This window comes from Carcharhinus amblyrhynchos, chromosome 20 (genome assembly GCF_965287045.1).
Source record: "Carcharhinus amblyrhynchos chromosome 20, sCarAmb.v2.hapA, whole genome shotgun sequence".
Lineage (NCBI taxonomy): Eukaryota > Metazoa > Chordata > Chondrichthyes > Carcharhiniformes > Carcharhinidae > Carcharhinus > Carcharhinus amblyrhynchos.
This window is the reverse complement of record NC_137343.1, coordinates 28,718,526-28,740,724: the sequence shown is the minus strand read 5'-3', so window position 1 is coordinate 28,740,724 and position 22,199 is coordinate 28,718,526. Positions and strand designations below refer to the sequence as shown.

At 45.0% G+C, this 22,199-nt stretch overlaps 1 protein-coding gene across 1 annotated transcript in view; it reads right to left on the bottom strand.

Moving 5' to 3' along the window:
• Positions 1-22,199, bottom strand: part of hip1ra (huntingtin interacting protein 1 related a) — a 165,250-nt gene that overhangs the window by 49,935 nt on the left and 93,116 nt on the right. Inside the window, 2 exon segments of the mRNA XM_080208802.1 lie at positions 691-748; positions 14,679-14,819. Of these exon segments, the coding sequence (XP_080064928.1) occupies positions 691-748; positions 14,679-14,819 (199 nt within the window).

Below are 22,199 nucleotides of genomic sequence, written 5' to 3'. Positions count from 1 at the left end.
GCCCTTTGAGCCTGCTCCGCCATTTATTATTACAGATCATCACTGATCATCCAACTCAGTAGCCTAATCCTGCTTTTTCTCCATAACCTTTGATCCCATTCACCCCAATTATAATACAATACCTCACATTTTATCCACAATAAAATCAATCTTCCACCTATTTGCCCATTCTGCGGTCTGCCCGAGGTTCCGTAAAGCACCATTTTCCAAATTTCAGCACTTTACACCCAAGTCCAGAACATTTATGTAGAACAAACATGGATCCAACACTGAGCCCTGGGCTACACAGTAAGCTGATGGTCAAGCACCAAGTGGCCAATCTTTCAGTCTTCACATTGCACAGTACAAGAGCAATGAGAAACATTCAGTGCTTTGGGTAGAACCTTCATTATCTCCACAATGTAACTAACAAGCTTTCACAATCTTTAATACACTTCAACACATGACATGCCTTGAAGATACTTCATAACCTTTATTTGCTGTTGTACTATTCATATTTATAAAAGCCTAGTATCTGTGCAGTGTAAACCCTGCAAATGGCAGACCATTTACTACTGGCACCCTTATGCAGCCAGCTGTGAAAACTATGTGGCCAATTATTGATCTCTTGTGGACCAAGGTTTCCAGTGGAGCTCCCCATTAGTTTCTCCCGACTCGTTACAACAGGCATCAATGTTTATTAACAGTTACCTGTGAAACTCATCGTAGAATCGGTCCCTGTGTCCTTGCAAAGTGTCTGCCGGTAGACCTGTTCGAGAAGGGACACAATAATGAATTTTGCTGCACATCAGCACATTCACTTGTTCACATTTCGCTGAGTTTCTAAAGCCATCAAACTGAACTGTATTCCGAACAGGAAGGATTAGTACAGAAATGTCATTCTTAACACCGGCAAATAGGAAGCGGTGTGTGGAAGTGAAGCAGGTTACAGTCACCGACTCCGATCATTCATGTCTGATATTGGCTTTTGGACTGAGATTAAAAAAAACAGAAAATGCTGGAAAAACCCAGCAGGTCTGGCAGCATTTGTGGAGAGTGAAACAGAGTTAACCTTTCAAGTCCCTCTGACTCCTCCTCGGAGTTTAAAGGGGGGAATGTCTTAGAATCTGTACAGTGCAGCAGGAGGCCATTCGGGCCATCGAGCCTGCATCAACAACAATCCCACCCAAGTGCTATCCCCGTAACCGCATGTATTTATAATTTCCCTGATATTAAAGATCAATTTCGCATGGCCAATCAACCTAACCTGCACATCTTTGGAGGAAACCCGTGCAAACACGGACAGAATGTGCAAACTCTACACAGGCAGACACTCGAGGCTGGAATTGAACCTGGGTCCCTGGTGATGTGAGGCAGCAGTGCTAACCACTGTGCTGTCCTATATTATACACCTTTGACCAGCTGCTTTGTCGACATTTTCATATCTGATTAACCCCTTCAATCACATGTTGGAAACGAGGCAAGGAAGGAAAGTTTGAGGATTCACTGATTGAGCTTACTGAGTGTGGCTCAGCTTTTGAATTTTAAATCCTGAAGTAGGGGGCTGTTCATTGGACCACTAAAATGTGGACGAAACCACTCCAGCTTGGTCAGCTCAGAATGCACTTTGAACCAGGGGAAAAAAAAAGCACAAATGCACATCAAGCCAAACAAATTGTCACAGATTGAAGTGTAAGGCATCCAACAACTCCAGGTTAAATTCCAATAGGTTTATTTGGAATCATGAGCTTTCGGAGCACTGCTCCTTCATCAGCTGAGTGGAGGAGCAGTGTTCCAAAAGCTCGGTATTCCAAATAACCATGTTGGGGCTTTAACCTGGTGTTGTGAGATTTCCTACTGTGCCCACCCCAGTCCAACACCAGCATCTCCACATCAGATTGAAACATGCTCAGGTCTCCTGTCTGTGCTGTGGCTCTGAAACACTGAGCGGGTATACTTCCAGTTACAGAGATATCAGAGGCTCCAGCTTATACAGGTACAGACACCGCTCATCGGAAAAATCTACACTTGCTGTAAATGTCAGACAGGCTCATCTGATCAAAGCAGTCTGTTAAATTTGGGTCACAGATCAAAGCATCCAGTGGAGCTAGCCAACTGGCAGCATGGAAATACATTTAACCGGGGCTATCGGGGAAACTATGATAGACCCCTCGTTGTAATATTACTGGAGTAATAAACCAAAGACCAGATTAAGACTGAGTTTGAATTCCACCATGGCAGCAAGGGAATTTAAATTCAATGAATTATTAAATCATTCTCAATTAAGTAATTCTGAAATACTGTACATGTCAGCCTACAAGTCAACATTCGTAAAATTCCTCCAAAAGAAAAATGGACTCAATTTATACGTGGAGTATAAAAGTAAAAAGTTTATTAGTGTCACAACACTGCAATGAAGTTACTGTGAAAATCCCCTAGTCGCCACACTCCGGCGCCCGTTCGGGTACACCGAGGGAGAATTCTCATCCAGTTTACTGGTGTCCTTTAGTGGAGAAAATCTGCAGCTCTCATCCGATCTGGCCTGTATGTGGAGGAGTTTGCACATTCTCCCTGTGTCTGCACAGGTTTCTCTCGGATGATCCAGTTTCCTCCCAAAGTCTGAGGACGTGCAGGTTAGGTTGATTGGCCGTGTTAAATTGCACCTTAATGTTGGAGGATTAACAGGGTAAACATGTGGGGTTATGGGGATAGGGCCTGGGAGGATTGTTGTCGGTATGGGCTTGTGGGGCCAAATGGCCTCCTTCTGCACAGTAGGGATTCTATAACCCTACAGCAAGATGGGTGACTTTTAAATGCCCTCAGAAATGACTCAGTAAGCCACTCAGTTGTATTCATAAATGACAGCTCATCACCAACTTGTCAAGGGCAATAGGGGTGAGCAACAAATGCTGGCCTAGCCACATCCCATGAATGAATTACCTCAAAAATTGGTTATTACTGCTGGTAAAATTATTAACACCGAGATTGTGCCACCACGATAATTCCAGGTAACGCCCCCTCTGCCACCCTGCCATCATAACCAAATTATAGCCTCATGCCAATAAAAGGAACATGTCAGGCCTGATGGTCCAACCTAAGCAAAGGCGTAACCAGACCCACTCAATACACACCCAGCACAATGCAACAACAACAATTCTCTGTTGCAAATTCCAAGTGACTTCTGTACAACCAAAGATTTTTGTAAGGTTTTTTATCTCGGGCAAGAATAAAGTTCACGAGTTTCCTGAACTGGTGCTCGTTAATGCCACAACCAAAGCCAGTCCAACCAAGGCCAGAACTTCTACCTGTCCAATCAGATGGATTAGAGGATGGTGAATATATCTAGATCCTGCAATAATACACACGCGTCACCATCATTCCTCTATCCAAGGGGAGCAATGTTACTTCCACAGACGTTGAGGGCATGTCATTAGTGTTACTCTAATGTTATAGACAAGAATAAACTGACTTTGTTGATAAAAGTTTTCCATACCTGCCAACCATTTGTGTTTGATGCAAAAGAAAGCTTTTAAGCCAATGCCTATGGCAGATTTCGCACAAGTTGGACATTATTTTTCTTGATCTTCACATCTTGACAGAACAGTTTTTGTTTTCATTTTTTAGTTACAAGTAGGCTTACTGTAACACTGCAATGAAGTTACTGTGAAAATCCCCTGGTCGCCACACTCCAGTGCCAGTTCGGGTACACGGAGGGAGAATTTAGCGCAGCCAATGCACCCAACCAGCACGCCTTTCGGATTGCGGGAGGAAACTGGAGCACGCGGAGGAAACCCATGGGGAGACTGTGTATAGACAATGACTAAAGCTAGGAATCAAATACAGATCCCAGGCGCTGTGAGGCAGCAATGCTAACCACTGTGCCACCTCCCCCTCGTACACAATCTCACTCTCCCCCGGTGTGCCACTGCTTTCATCTCAGCAATTTCACTTTCTTCCACTGGCTAATGTATACCTCAAAATTGACAATGTGCCCACAAGGCACGATGAAATGGTCAAACCAAATTTGGTGTAAACACTCTGGCAAAGAGCCATCCAGACTCAATGGCCCCGATTTTACTGGCACCACCCACCCATCGATGGGCGGTGGAATGAGCCGGTAAAATCACACGAGAGACGAGAAATCAGGATCGTGATTTCACCGCTCCCACAATCTTACCAGAATCGGATTTCCGGCACAGCCAGCCTCTCGCCCATTTCTGGCCAGAGGCTGAAATAAATTATTCAAATTTATTAAAGTATTAATTTACATGTATTTAGTGAGCTCAGCATTCAACCGTCCAGGTTCACTCACCTTTATGGCTTCGCTGGGAGAGGTTCTCTCTGGCAAGGAAAACACCTGCTCCCCATGTGTGGGGAACAGTCGTGTTGTCCTTGCCAGCAGAACTGGAGGTCATTCAGGCTCCCCAGGGAGGCCAAGGGTAAGGGGAGGGTGCCGCTGGGCAGTGCCAGCCTGGTACCTTGGCATTGCCAGCCTAGCATCTTGGCACTGCCCACTGGGCTGTGCCAGGGAATGGAACCTGAAAGGGCAAAGCAACCCAACCGGGGATGGGGGGCACTGTGCAGTCTGCAGCTGGGAGCAGTGGGGGAGGAAGGGTGTTCCCACTGCCGCTCTGACTGCAATCACTAGTGTGGGGGGGTGTGATCATTCTGGGTGGCGGGGGAGTGGCAGAAGCTACATTTTCTGGTGGTGTCGGGCTTGGGATCAGCCACACGCCCCCACAATTGCTTGGGACGGTTGGTTCAGGTTGACTGCAGCAGCTGAGGCCTGACAGATCTCTCACTCTCTCTCTCTCTGTCTGCCCTCTGCTGTTGGAATTGTGCATGTGCAGAAACAAACCTCCCTCTGCTGCTGGCTGATGATTTAAGCCCTGCCCACTGCCTGTAGTAGCTAGAAACAGTCTAGCCCATTTTTTTCATGCAGTATGTGCACGAGACTGGGGGTTAAAAACTCGGCCAAAAAAATGGCAACTTCCCAATTTTAATGCTAGCTGGACACTCAGAAGTTTCTGTGTAGAATTCCACCCAAACTGTTATCTCCGTTCTCTCTCCACAGACACAGTCAGACCTGCTGAGATTTTCCATCATTTTCTGTTTTTGTTTCTCATTCCAGCATCTGCAGTAATTTGCTTTTATTTTGGTGCAGCTGGGATTTCATTCTGTTCAGTTGCTGCTTCGTTCTTTCATTCAGACAAATATAGGAAAATATAAATTGCCTGCTTTATTCAATCCATTTAATTCTGCACCTATTCTGGCACCTGGAGTTAGTTGTATTCAAACTTATACTGAAGGCTGGCACCACCTAACAGGTTGGATACATAGCTTGTTGCTGTAAAGTAGGAACATAATCTGAAAATCAGCTGTTTTTTAAAAAATCTTTTTCAGGTAATATCCTCGCTGATTTGGTTCCACTCCAGGCATCTCCTGGGGATTCCCCTACATGTTGCGTTCCAGTTCCACAGGCACTGACGACAGCCAGCATCTCATCCACATGGGAGGAGATAAACTACACAGCCTGAGCTTGTCCAATCACCAAACCCACAAGTCAGGAAATGCATAAGAGATGGCTGAAAACACAGCCAATTTTATAGGATCAATTTTTTTTTTCCAAATTTTTATTCCATCCAAGAAAATCACATTCAAATTTCAATTGCCTCATAGCACCAGGGACCCGGGTTCGATTCCCAGCTCAGGTCACTGTCTATGTGGAGTTTGCACATTCTCCCCATGTGAGCGTGGGTTTCCACCAGATACTCCAGTTTCCTCTCACAGTCCAAAGATGTGCAGGTTAGGTTGATTGACCGTGATAAATTGACCCTAATGGCAGGGGGCTTAGCAGGGTAAATATGTGGGGTTACAGGAATAGGGTGGGATTGCAATCGGTGCAGACTTGATGGGCCAAATGGCCTCCTTCTGCACAGTAGGGATTCTGTGAATCCAATTCATGGTCCCCACGAGAGAAACAAACAATATCCACGCTGGCAGGATGAGGCATGGCAGCCCACCTTGGGCTTGATCTTAGTCAAAAGGCTGAGATGGCTTTGAAAAATTGCGTCAAGCGACAGTTCAGTTAAACCTCATCGACTACCCTGATCATTGATTCTCCCCTAGCCAGAGAAATCAATCTGCCTGATAATTGACTCTTCCCTGTCAGGTAAGCAGGATCAATATTTAAGCAAAGCGAAGCAGGAGATATTACACTTTGCATCCTATAGTCCCCTGGTGTAATCTTGGTAATCATAGCAACCTCATACATTCAGTCTGGCAGCAACATGCCTCGACTCACAGAGTGAGATGGTGGAAAGTTTATGAGGAGAGACTGAGTAGACTGGGACTTTAATCATTGGAATTTAGTAGAATGAGGGAGGGTCTTACAGAAACATATAAAATTATGAAGGGAATAGATAAGATAGAAGCAGGAAGGTTTTTTCCACTAGCGGATGAAACTAGAACTAGGAGGCATAGCCTTAAAATAAGGAGGAGCAGATTTAGGACTGAGTTGAGGAGGAACTTCTTCACACAAAGGGTTGAGAATCTGTGGAATTCCCTGTCCAGTGAAGCAGTTGAGGCTACGTCATTGAATGTTTTTAAAGCAGAGGTAGATTTTTGAACAGTAAAGAATTAAGGGTGTGGGTGGGTAAGTGGAACTGAGTCCACAAAAAAAAAATCAGCCATGATCTTATTGAATGGCAGAGCAGGCTCGAGGGGCTAGATGGCCTACTCCTGCTCCTAGTTCTTATGTTCTTAAAGCCTATGAATCGCAAGTGAGAAAGGGAATGGAAAACAATGGAGGAGTGGTGGGAGGAGGAGACACGTAGATAAGGTCAACTTTGTACAGAGAAGCAAGAATTTGACATAGAAGAATATTTTGATGATCGCACATCAGATGGGTGGTGCCATTGCACAATATGGTGGCACAATGAACTTGTGAAACCAGATTTTCCAGGCAACTCCCTACTCATCTTTTAAAAGAAGGCCACAGGTCTAGGCAAAGGGACAAATGAGCTTGCAGGCACCTCCGCTGAAATGGGAACAGCACAGCACTGACACGATTTCTATTCTGGAGCCCAAGCAGCTTGGAGAGTGTCAGCAATGATTAACTAATGTCATGTGGCCCAGAGCAAAAACAATGACAGTTGGAAAAGGCTCACATTCCTAAAATATTCACAGCTTGATCAAAAGCAGTACCTCAGGTGATGCCTAAACCAGCCCATGCACCACTGCTTTAGGAGAATTGATCTGAACAAATGTGGTCATAGCTATTCCTCATCACAATTACTCATGCATAGAAAACTAAAATATATGACCTTGTTTGTGCTTTATATAACACTGCCCCTGACATAAACAAGGAAAAAGACATTCTTCCAGAGGCGTGTAAGATGCAGGTGTGTTTCCAGGGGGTTTGCAGATATAAAGCTAGTACCATTTTTGTTGTCTACACCATTTTGTTCTGATTGCACCGGCAATTTTTCCCAGTCTTCCTTTCCTTAACAATATCCTACCAGAGCTACAGCCAGGACCTCTGTGCTGGTGTGTACATGTAGAACTGTGCATCAACTAGTTATGCTTCAGTGCTGTAAATTGTAAATTGAAACATTAAAAGTCTTGATGTGCAATGTAAATATTCTCCTTCTACTCTTGGATTTTGAGAGTCTTATATCAGCTAGCTAGCTCGCTCCTGGAGTGTAAACATTAAAAACGCTGCCTGCCTTAGGATTGACACAGTAAGAAGTCTGACAACACCAGGTTTAAGTCCAACTGATTTATTTGATAGTAAACTCTCAAGCTTTCGGGGTTGTCAGGCGAATGGAGAGTTCCATTCACCTGACAAAGGGGCAAACCCCGAAAGCTTGTGAGTTTACTATCAAATAAATCGGTTGGACTTAAACCTGATGTTGTCAGACTTCTTACTACGTTTACCCCATTCCAACACCGGCATCTCCACATCCTACCTTAGGATAGAACCAGAGGCCATATTTTCCTGGATTTACTAGTCTGCTAGACAGCATTCGGGAGCCAGGTGCTTCCATTCGCTGCATATGAAGCAGCTAGTACACTCTTGAATATAACACTTATCTATATATGCATGCACATGTACACACATACACGCACACGCGCATGTACACACACATACACGTGTGCGTGCGCACACACGCGTACACACACATACACACACAAACATACGTGTACAGGCATGTACACACGTGCATACGAACATATGCGGACACACATACACATGTACACACATGCATATACACAATGTACACATGCATATACACAATATACACGTGTACAAACATGCATACATACACACATGCGCACATGCACATACATGTATATGTACACACATACACACACCCTCTCAAACAGAAAAATGACTCATGATTTTCCATAACCAGTTCAAATAGTCAATCCACAAGAAGCACTTCCAACTATGGAACCTCTCCAGTACCACACAATCCAATCGAAAAAACCCCCAATATAAAAGTGACTTAAGAGAGTTTGAGTTTGTTAAAGCACTTCAGAGGTGCTTTTCCCATAATAAGTTCTATTTCCTACACCAGCACGAGAACACTCATTATTAGCTTGATATAAAAGCTGCCAAATTAATGACATGTTTGCTGCGAACTTAATGTGTAAATTAAGGATGTGGAAATGTTTTCCCTCATAAAGTGTTGTGCTATGTAATTTTATTAGGCCTATCAGCATCACAACTCTAATTACTGATCTACTTTCAGCAAAATAAAAACTGCTTGATAGCTGAAGCTATGTGTCCAGATCACCAGCAACCTGACCTATCTCCCCATGCTGACATTATAGTTAAGAAAGCCCACTAATGCCTCTAGTTTCTCAGAAGACTATGGAAATTAGGCACTTTTACAGATGCACCATAGAAAGCATTCTTTCTGGTTGTATCACAGCTTGGTATGGCTCCTGGTCTGCCCAAGACCATAAGAAACTGCAAAAGGACGTGAATGTAGCCCAATCCATTATGCAAACCAGTCTCCCATCCATTGACTCTGTCTGCACTTCCCATTGCCTTGGCAAAACAGCCAACATAATTAAGGATCCCACGCACCCCAGACATTCTCTCTTCTACCTTCTTCCATTGGAAAAAGATACAAAAGTCTGAGGTCACGTACCAACCAACTCAAGGACAGCTTCTTCCCTGCTGTCAGACTTTTGAATGGATTTACCTTGCATTAAGTTGACCTTTCTCTATACCCTAGCTATGACTGTAACACAATATTCTGCACTTTCTCCTTTCCTTCTCTGTGTACGGTATGCTTTGTCTGTATAGCGTGCAAGAAACAATACTTTTCACTGTATACTAATACACGTCAATAATAAATCAAATCAGTCCTCATCGACCTTTCAGTGTAGAAGAAGCATTCTAAGGTGGCTGTGAGAAATGGATGTTGAGCCAAAGGTTCAATATTAGGAGGAGAGACCGAAGGTTTCACCCAAGAGAGTGGATTTTAAGGAGGTTCTTAAAGAAAGAGAGGTGGGATATGGGGTTGGAAACTCGGTTCAACGTAGTTCAAGATATTAAGGTGGTGAACAGTTTGGTTCAGCCCGAGGTCTGGATTTTCAAAAAGACCTTTAATAAGGTGCCCTACAATAGACTTATAAACAGTGCCTGAGAATGTGGAGTCAGGGGACGAGTGGCAGCGTAGATTGCTAGCTGTCTTAAAAGGTAGAAAGTAGAGAGTGGAAATCAAGGGTTGCTACTCATAGTGACAGAAGGTGGGCAGTGGTATCCACAAGGACCAATGTACATTAGCCATTTGAACTTTGGAATCAAAAATATAATTTTTAAATTTGCAGATGACTCCAAATTGGGGGGAAGAGATAATCAATGTTCAGGGCAATTGCAATAAACTAAAGGAAGATGTCAACTGATTGAATGGGTGAATAATTAGCCAATGTTCAAGGCAGATAACTGTGTGGTAGTTCATTTTACTGCGAAGAAGAGAGTTATTATTTGGAAGGTGCAAGGCTGGAGGGGTTAGCCGGATAAAGAGACCCTGGAGGACAAACACATCACTAAAATTGCTAACTTGACCTTCAAAATACACAAAGCAAGCACCAGGGTTTCTTTCTGATGGGTTAGAATTGAAATGTAGGGTAGTCATGCTAAGCCTGTATCGAACCTTGGTTGGACCACACTTCGAATATTGTGTCTATCCTAGTTGCCATCTTACTAAATGGATTTGGAGGGGGTGGGCATTTGAGAGGATAGAGTATAGTGATTTACAGCATGGACTGTCCATGCCACCCAGTTCTTACCATTGAGCTAGTCCCAAGGAGGAGGTTTACAAAAAGAGGAGGTATGCAAAAGTAATACCAATAGTGCATGGGTATACATGAGGAAAGGATGAGGACCCCACGCACCCCGATCATTCTCTCTTCCACCATCTTCTGACAGGGAAAAGATACAAAAGTCTGAGGTCACATACCAACCGGCTCGAGAAACAGCTTCTTCCCTGCTGCCATCAGTCTTTTGAATGGACCTAAATTGATCTTTCTCTATATCCTAGCTACACCTTAGCTAACACTGTAACACTACATTCTGCACCTTCTCCTTTCCTTCTCCCAAATGTGATCTATGAACGGTATGTTTTAACTGTATAGCATGCAAAAAAAAATACTTCCTACTGTATACCTTTACATGTGACAATAATAAATCAAATCAAATCAGGTTGGGTCTCTTATCTCTCCAATAAAGGCTGACCTAATGGTGGTCTTTAAAATTATGAAAGGTTTTGATAGAGTGGATAAAGACAGAATGTTGTGTTGGAACAGCCTGACCAGAGGCAATCGATATCAGATAGTCACCAAGATATCCAGTAGGGAATTCAGAAGGAACTCCTTTATCCAAAGTGTGCAGTGGAAGTGGATCAAGTGATGAGATGGATTTAAAGGGTGAGGCTAAACAAGAATGTAAGGGAGAAAAGCATAGAGGAAGGGACAAATATACTTAAATGAGAAAAAACAGCGAGAGTTTTGAGTGGAATGTAAGCACCCACCTGGATGGGCTGAATGGCCTGTTTGTGTGTTGCATATCCTGTGTAATCTATGACAATGGCTTGGCAGTGCAATGGAATCGATGGTGAGGGTACAGAGTGCATGGCAGAGAGGTGATTAAAGTCTATTACTATGGCTCTAACTGGACAGGCAGCTGGGAATGAGCACAAAGGGACGAGGGAGACATGATCTGATGGTGGAGGGAAGAAGTCGGGGATTAGCAGTGCCTCCCAGGGCAGAGAGGAAGTAAAACCCCCCAATGCTTCCTGGGATCCAGCCAGATGTGGTAACTAATGATTAAGCAGTTGGGAGCCAGATACGCTCGAAACTGAGGGATTCGAATTCGTGTGAAAATGAGCAAATCAAGCTGCTTTTTCCAGCGGGCATTTTCAAAATGAATCTCCCACAATCTGTGCACTGCAGAGTGAACTCGTGTGAATCCTGTTGAAAGCTGTGGGTAAGGCCTATTCCCGCTGGAGAGGCCGGCAGTATAGTGCGGAGTGAGCCACTGCACACGCGCACCAAGATTGGCCCATGCGCAGTGGCCCCGCACTGCCGGCATTCCAATTGCTGGCCAGCTCGATCGCTGGGCAGTCCTGCAACCCCACATTGCTGCCCCACCCCCCCCCCACGGCTCGGTCGCTGGGCAGTCCTGCAACCCCACATTGCTGCCCCACCACCCCCCCCCGGCTCGGTCGCTGGCCCCCTAACATTCTCAGGCCAGTCTCAAACCCCCCCCCCTGCCCAGATCTCCAGCTCCCCCCTCCCAATCTACCCTCCCTGGCAGCCTCATCCTCCCCCCAGCCACCCACCTGCCCCCCAACCCCCGTTCCCCGCCACCCACAGACGCGTCCTCTGCAGCAGGCTGATCCCGTCCCACCCCAATTGTCAGCCTCAATCGCTGACCTCCCTCCCTCCCCCCACTGATCCTGACTGCAGGGTGGCAGCCGGACCCCCACCCACCAATCAGCCTCCACCCCCACCACCAGGCCCTGCCCCCTTGGCAATGCCCCATTCCCAGTGTGCAGTGCCAAGGTGCCCCCCTGGGCTTTGGCGTTTTGCCACTTAGTGCCAGGGACACCTGGCAATGCCCGCCCCCACCCCCCAACCACACACAGCATGACTCTCTGAGGGGCCCCGATTGCCCCTCCATTCACTCCAGCAGGGTCGGGCCACTAGTTCCCTACAAATGGGGAGCTCCTGTAAACCCCACTGGAGGGAAACAGTCCTGGCCAGGTGGGATGGGGCAGCCTAGCGGGCCTGGAGACTGCAGTTCCCACGCCCCCCACCTCCCCCTCCACCACCGTTTAACAAGATTCCAGGTGGAATAGGGTGGAGGAAACAAGGTGAGTTACTCAAAATGAGAAGACACCGTAGGCGGAGAGGAGATTGCATTGCCTGCTTCTCAGTATGAACTCAACGCACTCAGTTCACTTCTCTGATCACATGCAGTGCTACCTTGACAAATTGCCCAAAGGCCAATCTAAAATGATCACTGATTTTACTGTTTGGCAAAATCTCCTTCCACCTACCGGCCACACAACAGTTAAAAGGGGACACAAAGTGAGGGGTGGGAGGTTTGAGAGGATGTGAGGAAAAACCTTTCTACCCAGAGGATGTTGACAGTCTGGAATGCACCGCCTGGGGGGGCTAGTGGAGGCGGGATGCCTCACATCCTTTAAAAAGTATCTGGATGAGTACTTGGCACACCTTAACACTCAAGGCTGTGGGCCAAGTGCTAGCAAGTGGGATTAGGTGGGTAGGTCAGGGCATTTCATGCATCGATGCAGACTCGATGGGCCGAAGGGCCTCTTCTGTTCTTCTGTGATTCTGATCCCAGAATTTGCTTCAGGAGACCCACCGGATTTCTCTCAGAACTGGAAATATTGACTGACTTCAAGGGTGACTAACTTCTCGAGCAAGATCGTAAAATCCTGCCCGAAGCCAACACAGATTTCCATTCTGGGAACCTCGCCTGCCCTGGAATCAGCTGGTAGGGTTTCAGCCCAAGAATTTTTATCCCATTTCAGGACACATGCGTTTAACTCAACTCATGGGAAAGGAGAATTTACTGTGTTTGATCTGAAAGAATAGTTGGAATTTGGTTCCCTCTCTGCTCAGTTACTTATGTCGGATGACGAGAATTGCAAAACCTAGTTTCAGGTTCAGCCAGTACCAGGCTTAGATTTTGACTGTAGCAGGACAGTCAGTACCTTTGCCCAGGGACAGGACAGTCTGTCCTGTAACTGTGAAGGTCAGTGTGTAAATGACACACACCAGCAAGTTCTGCCCCACTGCACAGGTGTTCACCAGTAAGAGACTTCATTCTGCACTCTGGCAGACAATAAAATAAATTGACTCAAGAACAGCTTCTTCCCTGCTGCCCTCAGACTTTTGAATGGTCCTATCACACATTATGCTGCTCTTTCTCTTCACCCTATCTGTAACACTACATTCTGCGCCCTCTCCTTTCCTTCTCCTCTATGTACTCTATCAATGGTATGTTTTGTCTGTAACAGCTCACAAGAAACAATACTGTGTCCCAGTACATGTGACAATAATAAATCAAATAAATAACCACTCCCCAAGAGGAACAGGGACTACCAGATTCAAGCAACTCATGAATAGAACTCAGACCAAATGGTATATGGGAGGCATTCTACTCTTGAGTTTTTTTTATTTATTAATGTCACAAGTAGGCTTACATTAACACCGCAATGAAGTTACTGTGAAAATCCCCTAGTCCCATAATCCACTAGGTGCCTATCTGGGTACACTGTGGGAGAATCTAGCATGGCCAATGCACCTTATGAGGAAAGGCTGAGGGACTTGAGGTTATTTTTGTTAGAGAGAAGAAGGTTAAGAGGTGACCTAATTGAGGCATACCAGATGATCAGAGGGTTAGATAGGGTGGACAGTGAGAGCCTTTTTCCTCAGATGGTGATGGCTAACATGAGGGGACATAGCTTTAAATTGAGGGGTGGTAATTATAGGACGGATGTCAGAGGTAGGTTCTTTACTCAGAGGGTAGTAAGGGCGTGGAATGCCCTGCCTGCAGCAGTTGTGGACTCGCCAACTTTAAGGGCGTTCAAATGGTCAGTGGATAGGCATATGGACAACATTGGAATAGTTTAGGTTAGAGGGTCATTAGATTCGTTCTATTGGTCGGCGCAACCTCGAGGGCCGAAGGGCCTATACTGCGCTGTAATGTTCTATGTTCTATCATTTGGACTGCGGAAGGAAACCGGAGCACCCGGATGAAACCCATGCAAATACAGGGAGAATGTGCAGACTCCACACAGACAGTGACTCCAGCCAGGAATCGAACCTGGGTCCCTGGCACTGGGAGACAGCAGTGCTAACCACTGTGTCACCGTGCTGGTTAGTTGCTCAAAGAAAGCTGCCTAACTAAGACACTGAGGGAATCTGAACACTCTCTTGACCAGAAACTACTGGAGGAGACAGGCTGCTGATAATCCAGGATCACAAATAGTGTCTGCAACATTATCACCACAAAAAGAACATTTCATTGCAATCTCTGGTCAAGTGGGATAAAGATTACTGAGTTACGTTTAACATTTCTCATCATTTATTTGCATCTTCCATCTTTGTCAGGCATGAAAAACAAAGCCACAGAGATTTGGGATACTTACAGGAATGGAGTTTGAACATGAGTGTGACTGTGTAGTGGTAGAGGTGGCTGCAATCCTGGATCACCTGAATGAGAGGGGCTAGTCGGCACTGACCAGAGGGTGTCTGTGATACGGCATAGGAGGTATCCAGTGATCTGAACACTGAAAACAAGATGGGAACAAAACCATAGTGTTAAAAATAACATTCATTACCTTGTTTGGTTATTAAATTGTTCTTTTTTGCCAGGGTCAAGCAAGGCCGTAAAATCCCAGCCCTCATTATATGAATAGATTGTGTGAGGGGCTCGGGAACAGCTTGTATAATCTCACAGTCTTCTACATTGCAGTTCAAGTTATTCTCACATAAAAACTACTTGATTTCCCATGATGTTTGTTGGTCAAATTGCAATTATTTGTATTTTTCTGTAAGAAAACCAACTTGACTCAGAGAACTGCTACAGTGAGACCCTATTGCACAATGGGCATTCTTCCATGTTGCAATCGTTATAGTGAGACACTTTGGGCAGAATTTTCCTGTCCCGCCCTCTACAGGAATCATAGTGGGTGGGAGGGGGGTGGAACTTGCAAAGGTCCATAGACCTCGGGCGGGATTTTCCAGTTTTGGGGTGACCACGGCTGGAAAATCCCGCCCTTTGACTCAATAGCAAACCAGTTTGTGGCTTTGTCCAGGTTGTGAAGCTCCAAATCCTCTTTGGGGGCAGAGTATAAGACGAATGCTAACAATAATCCACACCACTAGCTTCATCACCAAGTCCTACAGTGGTGCATAGCTTTCTTAACTTTCCCTCTGTCATTTCCTATCCAGAATTCCCTTAACCTCACAGCAGCAGCTCAGAAAAATGGTTAAGAGAAGGAAGTGAAAAGTCCTCAACGAATCCAGAACCATTCTTACCAGTAACTCAAACAGGTTACAAAGAATTTCCATAACATAGCAGGGAACATTGTAAAACATCCAAATGAACTTCGTAGGCATACAATGAAACAAAGATTGATGTCGGGTTGTGTAAGAAAATTAATGCAAATGGCCAAATGCTTGGCCAATGAGGGAAGTATTTAGGAGCAAGAGAGAACAACAGAGGGGTTACAGGAAGAAATTCCACATTTGGGGCCATGTCATCAACCAAGGTGTTGTCGGTGAATATTGGCCTCAGTATCTCCAAGGAAGCGAACAGCTGGAGTTCCAGCTCCTGGTCACATGCCAGCAACGGTGTGTGTGTGTGTGTGTGTGTGTGTGTGTGTGTGTGTGTGTGTGTGTGTGTGTGTGTGTGTGTACACGCGTGCGCGCGGGTATCTGGTGAGAAGAACAAAAGACCTGACTAACATTCACTCCGCCATGACCAAACAACCTGCTGATGCCCAATGTTTAGACTCACATCCAAGACTGAACTGGTGGCCATGGTGTGGGGTGATGTCAGTGCCTATAGACCCAGGGGGAAGTGAATAAGTAAAGGAAGAACAGCAGAAAACAAACCTACATACCCTTCCCTTCCAACCCAAGGCCTACTCCTCGTGTCACCCAGAGAAAACCAACTCTCACAAACCAGTTTGTGTTTTTAGATAATTACCTTCTTTGATTATGCTCATAGATAGATCACAGCTCCTCCTAATTTCACAGATATCTTCACTGGCCCAGATCTAGTTACACTTTCAATATCAAACCAGGATATTGAACAGGAGATCTTCCTGCTGTGGTTACTGGATCTGTCCAGTGCCCCCACCTAACCTCTCTCATATCTTTGACAAGCAGAGTATCTAGACATCAGATCTCTGGTAAAGACAGAGACAGATATAATGGTCAGCTCATAAGATCCTGTGTATAATGCCTAGATGGACTAGAGGATTCTGGTCTCCACTTTGAACATACAAAGGAGAGGTTAAAAGCTAGCTGAGAGTGCAGGCCCATTGTCTTGTCTGGCAATATGTGGTTTGTGAAGATAAGCAGCTGTAGGTTTTTTCACACTGAAGGTGTGTGATATAATGACTGAAGTATCTGGCAGTTTTTTTGCAGGTATCTCTCTCCCTCTGACTGAGGAAGGGCAGCCCAGCTAGTAAAATGAAGATAGCTGGAAAGGAAGCTAAAGTTTTTCTGCCAAACCACCAAATTCAACTCTATTGAAATCAAATTGTAATGGCCACATGCTTCACCATCTACTCCTTTCTAGTGAAGGACTGTTCTCTGCACCCTTATATTTCGAATTACTTAGTACTGGACTCAATTCTCACTTCTAATCTACGAATATGTATGCATTTATCTTAACTTTTTTCTCCTTATCTTTTTAGTAATTCATAAACTGACTCTATCTTTAATTCTTGGAAGATTGGTTAAATTGGCTCCTTTCTATTGAGTCTGGAAAAGAGGATGGGAATTTGTGGCTAGCAGCAGAGGGTGGGTGAATGAAGATGGAATTAGTCACCCCTCTTCATCCAGACTTGTAATAATTTGGGGATATCCCAGCCGGATGGTGACAAATCGAAGGGTCTCACCAGGATCAACAAAACTGGGGAGCATCAGCTGGGGCTGTTCTTAATAGGGATCAACGTGGATACGAAACCGGCTAAGGGTCAGAAAGCAAAGAGTGATGGTGAACACTTGTTTCTCAGACAAAGTCGCTCAGTGATCAGTTTAATATAAATGAACTATCAGTGCATAACTTCCAAAGTGTGCAGATGACATGAAACTCTGAATTTTTTGCAGTAAGGGCATGGAGACTTGGAGGACCAGAGGTGGGTGTGCAACACGCATCTGGCCTGCGATCAGATGCAGGGCATGATTTCACATTGGCCAGCCAATTAAAGTCCAGTCAGTGTGAAATGTGTGGCGGGAAGAAGGTGGGCACTGAGAGACGGTGCAGACGGACATTTCCAATGAGTTCCCTGCAGGCTGCCAGCTGCCTCAGGAAGCTGCACTATTGTCCTGCTGGCACTAGAGAGATGTTGTAAACTCTCTATCATTCTGAATCACACAACCGGCAGCATAACACATAACACACCTCAACCCTTTATTTTATTTCAGCCTCGACATTTTATCTAGCCATGAAACAGGAATGTTAAAAAGATGTGAATGCCACCGGGTGCAGGGGCCTCCTAAACTTAGGACAATTGCATGTTTAATGAGCTTAATGGCCCTTTCAATTGTCGGTGGGTGCAACTCCGAATCTCGGGCATGCCCACTGATCGAGATATAGCTGAGGGCACCATGATGTCAGGACATGCACCCAACTTCTTCTCATATGACCGTATGCTCGCTCAAACTCTAAAATTCTGTCTAACGATGAGGAGCACAGCAACAGATTTCAGAAGGACAGGACAGAGGGGTGAAATCATAGAATCCCTACAGTGCAGAAGGTGGACATTTGGCCCATCGAGTCTGCACTGACCACTCAGGCCCTATGCCTGCAACCCCATGCATTTACCCTGCTAATCTCCCTGCCACTAAAGGGCAACTTAGCATGGCCAATCAACCTAACCTGCACATCTTTGGACCGTGGGAGGAAACCCACAAAATGGGCAGACAGAACAAATACGAAGGAGAATGAAGTGTTCCAGTTTGGTGTGAAGAATGAAGAGAGGCTGTAGAAGCTATTAAACGGTACAATGTTTGAAAGGATACAGGAACAGAGATACATGGTCCTGTATGTATACAAATCTTTGAAGGTGGCAAGACAAGTTAAGTAGGCTGTTAACAAGCATATAAGATCCTTGGCTTTATTAATAGAGTACAAAACCATCATAAAACACGACTCATCTGGAGTACTGTGCTCAATCTGGGACATTTCGGAAAGGATGTCAAGGGCTTTGAAAGGGTGTAGAAGAGATTTACCAGAATGGTACCAGGTTGGAACAACTTTAATAATGTGGACACTGTGTATCAATGTAGCTTAGTTGTTAGCGTTCTCCCCACTGTGTCAGAAGGTTCTGGGTTCAAGTCCCACTCCAGAGCTGACGCTCCAGTGCAATACTGAGGGACTGCTGCACTGTCAAAGCTGCTGTCTCTTGGGTGAGATGTTGAACTGAGGTTGTTTCTGTCCTCTCAGGTGGGTAGAAAAGATCCCATGGCTCTATACTGAAGAACAGGGGAGTTTTCCCTTGGTCAAATACAGCAAGGGATACAGATTGTCTGGTCGTGATCAGTTTGTTCCTTTCTGTGTTTTTTCCAGATTGTAGCTAGAATCTGCAGCGGAGTGTCAGAAGCATTTTTAATGTTGTGTAAATATCACACTGTTGCCACCACACATAGGACAGGGCATTCCGATCCTGCCCGCCACAGGGATCGTCACTGGGGTGATGAGAAACTTGATGGTGGCTTTGGGCAGAGATTTCCGGTGCCCAGCCCTCAGTCTTACATAATTGTGGCAACTTATTAGGTTCACCAAGGCTGGTAACAGTAGTTTGGGCCTTATACAATGGAGCAGGGCATCTTACCTTAGGTAGACTGCTATATATCCTTCAGTTCTGTCACGCATTGCTGGAACTCATAATGCTGAGACCAAGGCAACGAGTACCTGGGAGCATGCTGGACTAATGGTATATCTCCTCAACCAACGAGATTTAAGGATTACCAACACAAGGAGTGGCAGGGAAAGTTGGTGAGCTTTGAATCATAGAATTTCTACAACGTAGAAGAGGACATTTAGCCCTTTGATCTCTGGCAGAGTATTTTACCCTGCCCCTCTCTCCTAGCCTATCTCCATAATCCCGCCCATTACCCATAGCTAATCCATCTAATCTACACATCTTGTGACACTGGGGCAATTTAGCTTGGCCAATCCACCTGCTCTGCACACTTTTGGACTGCGGGAGGAAACCAGAGCACCTGGAGGAAACCCACGAAGACACAGGGAGAATGTGCAGACTCTACACAGACAGTGACCCAACTGGGAATTGAACCCAGGTCCCTGGTGCTGTGAGGCAGCAGTGCCAACCACTGTGCTACCTACCCATCTGAAGGAATAAGATTCCACAATTCAAACTGTTTAATTTCCAGTCAGGGAATGATGTTAATTGGCATTGCATTAACTATTATCACGTCACTAGTCGCATAAGTACCCTTTAAATTACCAAATATAATATTCTGTGACGAGGTAATGAGCTTAAAAGTAAGCAAATGAGTTTAAAAGTAAGACGGAAGCTCAGGGCAAGATGCCATTTGTGGGTAAATCAACCAGTAACTCAAGCAGATCTCGCAACACCCAAAAGTGCTACCCAATAACAGATGTATCATTGGCAATATTAAAAGCAATTACAGACACCCTGAGTACCATTTCACGCTGATATCCAGCCTGTAAGAACCACTGGAAGATGATTCACCAACTAGTTCAGGTTCATGATTAATATCAATTTCATACTGTCAACTAATGTTTGAACTACATGCAATTTACAATCCTGTCATTTATTTGTCTTTCCAACCTTCCCTCCCCCGATCCTTATCTCAAATATTCATTTCCAGATGCCCAGTAGCTGGTGTGCCAAGGACTGCAGCTCCTCTACAATGAGAGACAGGTCATTGAAAATAGAAAATGGCAGAGTTTGCATTTTTCTGACGTGTGTCTGATAAGAGATTTTGCTGAAACCTTTACTGTAGCCCTTAACATCAAACAAAATGGTCCATTGGTAACTCAGCAACCACAGAGACTGAGGTTCCACTGTGGATAAGATGAAAATACTTCTCATTTGTGGCTGTAACACAATAGGATGGAGAGAGACTGACACACAGCCAGGTCTGACTGTACTGTAAAAGGGAGCTCAAAGACTGATACACAGCCAGGTCTGACTATATTGTGAAGGGAGCAGAGAGACTGACACACAGCTGGGTCAGACTGTATTGTAAAGAGAGCTCAGAGACTGACACATAACTGGTCTGACTGTATTGTCAGGGAGTGGGGGAGATCCAAGTGGCTAGAGGGAATCAAGGGGAGGTCAGCCAGAAGTTGCCTCTACTGGACAGGTAGTTTCCATGAGGGATGGGATGGGATTGATGAGAGGATGAGTGTGAGGGAGATGGCAAGAACGGGATGGGTGTAGCATGGGAGGGATGGAAGGAACGGGATGGGGATGGCAAGAGAAAGAATGCATGGGAATGATGGATTGATATGGGATGTGGGGGATGGAATTGATTTAATTTAGCAGGGACGATAATTGGACTCAATTTTATTATTCGAAGGCTATTCCATGCAATAGTGGAGTTTCACTAAATCTGAATGAAAGAATTTTAGACGAGATTTCAGGTGAATTATATCTCTGCTGATTCTATAGATGAAGATGATGATAACAAATCTGTCCCCTCCAGAGTGTATGTATTGTCCAACTCCAATGGACATGCCACTGCACAAACTGAGGCCTGGGTTATCTCTCCCTCTGCATAAAGTCTTAAAAACAAATCCAACAATCCAACAGCCCTCACCTCTCATGCCCTATCTCTGCCAACCCATACAACCTCATCTGTCACCCCCTTCCCTGTTAATGGCCTCTCCTGCCCTCCACACTAACCCATGCTCTCCATCAAGTTCCCATGAACCCTTATATTCTCCATGCTAACCCATGTCCCATCCTGTCCACATGGCCCTTTGCAGCCCCTACGCCAACTTAACACCAACACATGCCAATCCATGAACTCACCACTCTTTGCTCTTACACCTACTATGCCAACTCACCCAGTATCCACAATGGGCAGACCTCAGGACCCATGCTGGGGTCACAAAATTCTAAGTGCCTATTGCAGACTTTATTAAACAAAACACTCTCATTCAGAATACATTTCTTACATCCACATTACTTCCATTCAACTGTATAAGCTTTTATAAAGCCAAGTATCATAATTCACAGTTCTGTTCAAAGCATCCATAACCACCTGGATCTGTCAATAAAACTGTGAAAAGTCTCTTGTGATAATGGCTGTTGTGAACTCAGTTATGCAGTACTAATCCAGTGTGGAAGTTAAAAAGTTCAGATTGCAGTTTCATAGTTTGGTAGTTCAATTGGACAGAAGATAAAGGTCCAAATTAAAGTTCATGCTTTCTCTGTACAGTAGTGGAAAATGTTTATCTGCTTACTGACCTTCAAAAGGAGTCAGTCTCTGCTATTTTTTCACAGGCCCCCATAACACTTTCCTTTTTTGGCCTTCACCAGAGGGTAAAGAAGACCGGAATTTTTCCATAACAAATACCAAAGGCAAGATGCGAGGATATGCTATGAAAATAAAGGATTAGCAGAAATCAATTTTTTATTGAATGAGAAAGGGGGAAAGGCTGGGATTTAATTGGCCAATATGTATGTCAATGGAAGATGTGAAAAATTTCTTGTTCCTGATTTGCTGTAGTTGACTATAACTGCTGAGCTGTTTCTCTGCTCTGGTCAGAACTGCTATGGTCAATCTGATTTGGCTGTGGGGAGCTCCCCTTCTGCACAAGTAATCAAAGAGCTTGCATTGGCTGCATGGTGTCCAGCGCTGTTTGCGTAGGGAGTCAACTGAGTGCCTTTAGTTTGCTGTTACTCAAGAGAACTCTAACACTAGTGATGGTAACC